Genomic DNA, 8,197 nt, shown 5'->3' with positions numbered 1-8,197 from the left:
CTCCCATGTGGAGATTCTGCTTCTTCAGTTCCGGGATGAACGTGGAAGGGTCAAGATATTGGTATATGGGATCGCAAAGCTGTTCAGTCCAAATATCCGACCACACCAAACTTCCTTCCAGCCTAGAGGAAAGGGGGTGGTTCGATTCCATTCCGTGGTATTTTCCGTAGTCGTCCGTCACTATGATGAAGAGCTTGAGTTCTGACCCCGTATTCGGCTTAATGTAGTGATCAAAAAGGTAGGGGATATCGGTCAAAGAGTCTTCCGGCTCATCATCATAAGAGACAGGTGTCTGGCTTCGTGACGTTAGACCATCCCGAACCTGGTCCTTTTTCTCCTCCCACGAAAGAACATTACGGAACGTTACGAACGGCACGGTACAGTCGGTATACCGATCCATAAACGTCGAGAGACCGAAGTCGAAATCTGGGATGGCTTCTTTGAGTTCTTCCGTCCACTGCAAGTAGGTGTCGGGATTCTCCTGAATATATTTGAAATACGTCTTCCGCCATCCTTGATGGATCCACACTCTCACAGGAGTCCCAAGGCATTGACGCTCATCGCTTGCTACGGCGAGCCCGGCAATAAGCAACGCCGACTTCAAGACTGGGTTCATAGTTCACACGTAACACATTTATTGGAGGCTCGGGGTATGAGATATCATAGTGGGAGTCGAGGTGGTCAACAGCGTCGGGACGTCGGTCAGAAACGCAGTGGCGGCAACTTTCGGAACCAACCTGGTGATGCGGAGAACGAGCGGCAGGGTGTTCGTCCCCAGGCTATCCAGGTGTCCGCAGCTCTCGTATCGACTGCGCCTTTTGTTCCCCTCATCTTGGTCCCCCTCCAAGTTTTGGGATGAAATCGTTTCCATTGCCGGTGGATGTGGCAGCCGAGGTGTGTGTGAAAGCAGATATGCCCACGCCGGAAGATAGATCAGTTGTCACTGTGCCGCCATTCTTAGCCCTAAGTAAGACTCCTTGGGTCTGGGAACTCAACCCTCCCCCCCCCCCCCCCCCGAGACTAGACGGTCAATGGTACCCAGCCCCTAACAGCACATCTGACTGCAAGTTTCTAGCATGTGTTTCAGAGGGTCAATTGGATGGTCTGTCTCCTGAGGGCAGGTTGTACAGAATTCATGAGCTAAACCCACAAGAGCGATCTTTATCTCTATGTTGTGCTGAATCGTACGAGATTGTGCATCGTAATTTGATAGGACTCAAGTCCTTACCGTCGCTGCTATATACAGGACAGCTGGTAACTTTGGATGAAGAAAACAAAGCTATTTCAAACGCTGTGTTCCAATGTGACAGGAAAGCGGTAAGAACGAGTAAGCCTTGGACTGGCACATTGCGGATTTTGGTCTATCATCAAAACGGTGTGTTAAACCGATCATCATTGGAAGAGTCATCATTGAACGAATCATCATTGGAAGGGTCATCATTGAACAATATTTCAAATAGCGTATGTGTATTGCGAAGGCTGGCAGAAGAGTCGAAAGCGCATCACCTTGTGGTTTTCGAAGATCCTGTCAATCCCTCACTGTCACTTGGGCGCTCACTGGCTTGCAGTGGACAACTACGATCCAGCTGCCCAATTACAGTCCTGAACCATGCAGCGTGCCGCCTTTTAGTTAATGACGCGGAGCTGCCCATCCTCTTCAGCCCCAAACCCCCTCACTCACTAAGTTCAGCCGCTGGGAATCGCGAACGCGTATTGGAAGACCTCCTCAGTCAGGGATCTGTTCTCCCGGGAGCCTGGATGGCTGGAGTATATTCCGTACACCCCGCCGACCTGGCCTCATACGCCCTCAAGCCTACTGACCTGTGGATTGTTACACCTGAGCCGAACAACCTACCATCGTCGCCGACCGCCGTGTCGACGGCACCCATGTCGGCCACACCCACCTGGTCTCAAGGCCACTACTTGTGGCTCTCGGTACCGAATTTGAGCTGCATCGACATTGGCGCAGGCGGACCTTTATTTAGAAACAACGTCGTCATTTCCTGACAACACTAGGGTGTCCGTACGTCCGGTAGGGCTCCCATAGGCCCGGCAGAGAGTTCGTTGCAACGAGCTCGCGGTGAGACGAGCTGACGTCAAGTGTGTGCAGGCTGTATTTTTTTGTGGTTTCGAAAACACAACTGGAGTATCATGGTTTACAAGCTTGTCCTTGTCCGTCACGGTGAGTCTACCTGGAATAAGGAGAACAGGTTCACTGGCTGGACTGACGTGCCGCTTTCTGAGACTGGCCGTCAGGAGGCGTTGGCTGCCGCTGAGGTGCTGGCAGCGAAGGGTTACAAGTTCGACGTGGCGTTTACTTCTGTGTTGAAGAGAGCGGTGACGACTTGCTGGAGTGTGTTGGAAAACACGGATCAGTGTGCGGTGCCGGTGGAGCAGTCGTGGCGCTTGAACGAACGCCACTATGGCGCCCTTCAGGGTTTGAATAAGGCGGAGACGGCGGAGAAGCACGGCGAGGCGCAGGTGAAGATCTGGAGACGCTCCTACGATGTCTGCCCACCGGCTCTGGAGACCTCGGACGAGAGATTCCCTGGCAACCAGGCTCTGTACAGCAAACTGCCCAAGGACTGCCTGCCCCAGACCGAGAGTCTCAAGACCTGCATCGATCGGGTACTCCCATACTGGCAGGACACTATCGCTCCCCAGGTCTTGGACGGAAAGAATGTTTTGATAGCTGCTCACGGAAACTCCCTCCGAGGCCTTGTCAAGCACCTTGACCAGATGACTGAGGAACAAGTCCTCGAATTGAATATCCCCACCGGAGTGCCGCTCGTGTACGAACTTGACGAGAACCTGAAGCCCATCAAACACTACTACTTAATGGACGAGGCTGAGCTCAAGGCACGTATGGACGCGGTCGCCAACCAAGGCAAGAAGCAGTAATCTTTTTTTTTGTGTGTGCGACGAAGTAGTCTAAAGAGTACCCATACTTGATGATTGACTGAGTGCATCCTGTTGTCACGGGGCATGGGCAAGCTGACTGCAGCTGCGACGACCCGTTTGGCAACTGCCTATTCCCAACCGTCGGTTCAGTATGAGTGAGTCTTATCCAGTCAATATGAGTTATCCAGTTTGCGGATCTAAGGATGGAAGCACTCATGTTGGAAGCAGTCATGTTGGAAGCAGTCATGTTGGAGGGACGGAATGTTTTGATGCCTTATAAAGCTTATTCAAAAGTCCCATGGACGTGGTTACCAATGCATGGTAGTCAGCACCTCGGGCTATGTCCCGCATGCGTTGGAACTCGTCAACGGTGTTATACAGGGATCTGGTCACAGGTTCCATATACTTATGGCCAGTGTTGAGGGTGAGGATGGGTTTGGGTGCTGTGTAAATGGAGGGGAAGGAGGACTCTTTTGGTTTGGATAGATTGGAGAAGAGGTACAGCTGTCGTTCGAAGGGTGGCAGTGTGCGTTCGTAGTCGATTTGTTCTGCGGATTTTTTGAGCTCTTCGCTATGGATTTTACGTTCCGAGCTCCACGAAAAGAGCGTCCGGATCTGTCCAGAAGTTAATAGCTTGTATTGTGTAGCAGTGGTAGTATCCCGATGAGTACTATTCTGCTCCAGGTGGGCTTGTAACAGTTTAAGATTTGCTTGCTCTGTCTTCTGAGCCTCAGCCAGCAACATCGCTTGGGTTACCTTCTTAGCCTTTCGACCCTTCGTCTGTTCCTCCTCTTCCCCATCTTCCTCCAAAACACTCCACGTTCTCGTGCTGTTCGCCAAACGCTGCTGACGAACTCTTGTTATCTTCTCATAGTCGAACCGCTTTTTGCGCTTGCGTGCTTCCTCCTGTCTCAACAACTCTTTCTCACCCTCATTCCCCTCATCACTACTACTGGAAGACTCGAAGAAATCCGAATCAAACTCGTCTGCCACTTCAGCCAGGTCCTCAGAATCAGCGCCCCACTCCGAGTCGTCTTCTTCATTCCATACATTCGCTTGCCAGAACTCGTCTTCTGGCACCGACAGGTCCATACGACCTGGTGATTTTTGTTCAATATTTTACTCTCTCCCTAATGTCCAGCCAGTGGTTCGTCCATCAGCACTGGCTCATCAATTAAGCGCCTGGCAGTCAGCGGTAACCGATGATTGCCGCTGCCGCCGGACAGACACTCAGCTACTATCTACACCCACCCTGACCCCTTCTTAGACCCCTTGTTAAGTTCCCCTCGTGAGTCTGAAACAGCCTACTTGAATATTCTTTCCTTCCAAAATGGGTTCGTTGAAAACAAACCTGCTATACACTATACTATATACTATGCCTCGCTGAATCAGGTAGCATCTTCTCAGCCCGTGTAGTCGACGACCGCGGCACACAGCCGCGGCACACAGCCGCGTCCAAAAGGCATCGCGGCTTACAGACTTACACGCTATCTATGGAGTCTGCTACGTCGATGACGAACCTAAAGAGTACGTCCGACTTTAGCACTCTTTGAAAGGCTTCGTTGACCTGACTGAGTTTGACGTGCTCGCACATGGGTGTAATAGAGTGCTCGTGGCAGAAGTCAATCATGTTCTGAGTTAGTTTGATGCCGCCGACCAGGCTGCCTTGAATGGAGCAGTTTTTCATCACAAGGGCGGTGACGGGCATTGGAATGATTTCATCGACAGGCGGTAGTCCGACAGTTATCAGGGTGCCTAGAGGTTTGAGCAGCCTCATATACTCGGCTAGGGGCTTCCCGGAGACGGCTACTGTATCCAGCAAGTAGTCAAATCGGTTGCCATATTCCTTCATGACACCATCGTTCTTCTCCGGGTCTGAGCCTACCTGAATCATTCCCAAAGCACCTAGCTGCTTAGCCAGCTGCTCCTTGTTCTTGGATCTTGAAATCACATACACCTCATTCGTAGGATTAATTTTGGCTGCAAACTGCACGGCCAAATGGCCAAGACCACCCAGTCCAATGACTCCTATGCGCAGATTACCGCGACTCATATGATTACTTACTATTGGAGCGTAAGTAGTAATACCGGCACACATTAACGGGGCCATATCCCTCAAAATCTCCGGCTTCGTGTCCTTCGGAATCTTCACAGCAAATGCCTTCCGTATCACCACAAATTTCCCATAACCTCCATAAGTAACTTCACCTCTAGTAAAGCCACTAAACGTGTCCACTTGCTTATCACAATGCATTTGACGATCGTCCAAACACGACTCACATTCCAAGCAAGAATCACACATAAATCCAATGCCGACATAATCCCCCTTCTCAAAGCCAGGCTCACTCGACGGCCCATCAATTTGCTCCAGCTCCGATCGACCCGCCATCTCAATCACACCTATGAACTCGTGACCCGGAACACAAGGGTAACGCGTTGTGTGCCAGTCATTCTCAGCCATGTGAATGTCTGTATGGCAGATTCCACAGTACAAAACTCGAACAAGCAACTCGTCCTCCAAAGGATGCCTAATCGTATACTTCCAGGGCACCAACACACCCTTGGTGTTCATCGCCGCGTAGCCAACATTCGGGACACGGTCAACATTGGCCATGGTGGACGACGAACAACAGTTAAGAAGATTAATTTTGAAAAGTTATAGCTTTCTTCACTCTTCCAACTGGAATATCAATACGCGCCGTCCCTTGAGCAAGCGCGCACACGCGTGTGCACACACGCGCGGGCGCACCATCCAACTATCTACCCTTAAAATCTGGTTTTGGCCTTGGCCAATCAACATCCCATTTGCCATCTCACTGACCACTCTCGCTCTCAGATCAAACATCGCCCTTCTTCTTCATCCTGATTCATCAAGCTCCGCCAACAGTTTTTTAAGGATCAATCTTACCGCCACCAAGTCAACAACAGACGTGAGATCGTTCTGCAATATGTGTGCCGCCAGCAGCTTGAGCCGGTCGATTGGGATTTGTTCAGACTCCGCTTTGTGTTTCGCGACCAGCTTCGAAATACATGACATAGTGAGTTGCTCATCTTCAGTCATCACCTTCCACTCCCAGCCCACGCTTTTCTTTGTCGTCATGAGTGCAAAACCGAAAGATTTTCGTCAAGACTACCAGCGGTGCGTGGCGTTAGTCAGCGGCGCGCAGCGACTGTCGTTGCTTGTGGCCGGGAGCAGTTCTGTGGTGAGGGAGGTTGGTGCGTCGGAAAAGGCTATAGGCGGTGCGACAGAGAAAGGAAAAAATGGTTTCTGCCAGCAGAGCGGCGGGCCGCGAACTACAGTCGTTGCGTTGGTGAACTGTTTTGGTCGAATTGTTCGGTTAAATTTTCGGCAGCCGTACTAGTCGCCTTGGCTGCCAAGTGTGTTGTTTACTATGCAAATTGATGCTCATCTACACCTACAGCTGCTTCTCTTCGGAAGTCATCGTCAAAGTCGCCACCCGCAGCCTCCTCTTCCACCGCTAGGTCAGCCGGTCCGCCGCCTATCTGTCGGTACGCTCCCAGGCCGCCCAACAAGAGCGCGAGTGCGCCAGCGGAAGCGCTACCGACCACCACGGCCGTATTGGTCTTAGCGGCAGCAGACGTAGTGCCAGTAACCGTTGCGGTCGTGGTCACGGTTTTCGGAGTGGTTGTCTTCGTCGTGGTGGTTGTCTTCGTCGTGGTGGTGGTCGTAGTGGTGGTGGGGGTTGTAGTGGTGGTGGGGGTCGTAGTCGTGGTGGGGGTCGTAGTCGTGGTAGTAGTGGTCGTTTCGATAGGCGTGCACTGTGCCATGTCGTGCACAGTGCCATGGATGGCATCAGAAATTTCCTGAGCAGTGGTGCCGATAGGACGGATGACGTATTGTCCGATGTCTTTGTCCCATCCGAGATCACTAAAGACGTTATCCCACCATTCGCAAACCTCGTCATTAGTGCAGAACACAACCATGGTCAAGCCTTGTTCTTTCACGTCCCCAAAGATGGTCGCCGTCTCCAGGTACTGGTACCTTGGGTCGCAAAGTTCCTGGTATTTCGGTTCAGGCCATACCTGATCGCCCTGCATAGCAGGGTTCGTGGGGTGGTTCGATTCCATTCCTTGATACTTGCCGTAGTCATCTGTGACGATGATGAAGATTTTTACCTTTGGCCACCAATGCCGGAGATACTTTTCCCAGAAGAAGAACGGAATAGCTGTCAACGAGTCTTCGGGGCCATCATCTTCATCTTGCTCGTCGATATTATCGGTAAGTAAACCTACACGAACATTCACCAGATCCTCCCACGTCAGGACCATCAGGAACTGAGTGAACGTGGTTGCACCCGGTTCCGACGCGGTCCCTGAACGTGGAGAACCCGACGCCAAAGTAATCGGTCCATGTCTCCTTTTTGAGTTAATAGATCCACTGCATATAAGTATTCGCTCGGATGTGTCTTCGCGAAATAGATTCATACCAAACCATTACAGTTGACTCAGTCTGCTCGGGGTTAAGGCTGTGGGGTTCAGGTGTTATCATAGGTCTTCTTCCGTCATCGGTGAATTACTTGCGTCCAGATCATTCGCGAGGATGGCCCGATGCGTGCTTTTCTTGGCTGTGAAAAAATGGATGAAAGATTTTCCTCATGTAGAGCGCAACGTTCGTAAAATATTAGAAGACCATACACGCCTCACAATTCGCCTTTCAAATGACGTACACAGACACCTACAGCATACACTCGTGCACGTTAGACCGACGTTTCCAATATTGGACACTTCCAACATTGGACACTTCCAACATTGGACACTTCCAACATTGGACACTTCCAACATTGGACACTTCCAATATTAGATACTTCCGACGTTAATCATAGTCGCAACATTCAGGAGGTGAACTGGAATGAACTTAGAGCGAAGATTTGGAGTGTAGCTGGTCACAAAGACTACTCGACAACGATTCCAGTGCTATTTGCGGCCAGCCTGAGAGACCGTCTTGGTATAATACATGCGGCCATCAAACGGTTACAATATATGGGTGGTGAAGTTATGTCCCAGTTAGTGTCTTTGGAACCGGTCTTAATCTCCTCCAGAGCAAGTCAACCAGACGGCGGGTCACTCCCGACCGCACCAAATAGTTCAGGACGTGGTTCGGCTGCAGGACACGTTTCACCAAGCAGAGACCCGGAAGTTAGTTCAGCACACCAGAAAAAAAGGAGAACCAGCAGTCGAGGCGAGGCTCATGGGAGTCAGGGCTCAGGACCTCCTCCCAGGAATAACTCCCAGGCGTGCGGCGACTCGGGTGCTAACTCTGTCCGGGACTCGGTCA

At 51.2% G+C, this 8,197-nt stretch overlaps 5 protein-coding genes across 5 annotated transcripts; 2 read left to right on the top strand and 3 right to left on the bottom strand.

Annotated features, from left to right (window-relative positions):
• Positions 1-912: 912 nt before the first annotated feature.
• On the top strand, positions 913-2,007 carry GNI_028440 (hypothetical protein; the record flags this gene model as incomplete). Its single annotated transcript, XM_011130811.1, has 3 exons — positions 913-967; positions 1,088-1,327; positions 1,631-2,007. The coding sequence occupies 3 exons, from the start codon at positions 913-915 to the stop codon at positions 2,005-2,007; spliced, it is 672 nt and encodes a 223-aa protein (XP_011129113.1).
• A 144-nt stretch (positions 2,008-2,151) lies between these two features.
• GNI_028430 (bisphosphoglycerate mutase) lies at positions 2,152-2,901 on the top strand (the record flags this gene model as incomplete). Its single annotated transcript, XM_011130810.1, has 1 exon — positions 2,152-2,901. One exon carries the CDS (start codon positions 2,152-2,154, stop codon positions 2,899-2,901), a length of 750 nt encoding a protein of 249 aa, XP_011129112.1.
• A 243-nt stretch (positions 2,902-3,144) lies between these two features.
• Positions 3,145-3,993, bottom strand: GNI_028420 (hypothetical protein; the record flags this gene model as incomplete). Its single annotated transcript, XM_011130809.1, has 1 exon — positions 3,145-3,993. The coding sequence occupies one exon, from the start codon at positions 3,991-3,993 to the stop codon at positions 3,145-3,147; it is 849 nt and encodes a 282-aa protein (XP_011129111.1).
• Positions 3,994-4,381: 388 nt separating this feature from the next.
• GNI_028410 (alcohol dehydrogenase) lies at positions 4,382-5,515 on the bottom strand (the record flags this gene model as incomplete). Its single annotated transcript, XM_011130808.1, has 1 exon — positions 4,382-5,515. The coding sequence occupies one exon, from the start codon at positions 5,513-5,515 to the stop codon at positions 4,382-4,384; it is 1,134 nt and encodes a 377-aa protein (XP_011129110.1).
• Positions 5,516-6,291: 776 nt separating this feature from the next.
• Positions 6,292-7,191, bottom strand: GNI_028400 (hypothetical protein; the record flags this gene model as incomplete). The annotated part of the gene is made up of 1 exon (XM_011130807.1): positions 6,292-7,191. One exon carries the CDS (start codon positions 7,189-7,191, stop codon positions 6,292-6,294), a length of 900 nt encoding a protein of 299 aa, XP_011129109.1.
• Between the last annotated feature and the right edge of the window lie 1,006 nt (positions 7,192-8,197).

This window comes from Gregarina niphandrodes, assembly GCF_000223845.1.
Source record: "Gregarina niphandrodes unplaced genomic scaffold scaffold00004, whole genome shotgun sequence".
NCBI lineage: Eukaryota > Apicomplexa > Conoidasida > Eugregarinorida > Gregarinidae > Gregarina > Gregarina niphandrodes.
This window is presented reverse-complemented; position numbering and strand designations above follow the sequence as displayed.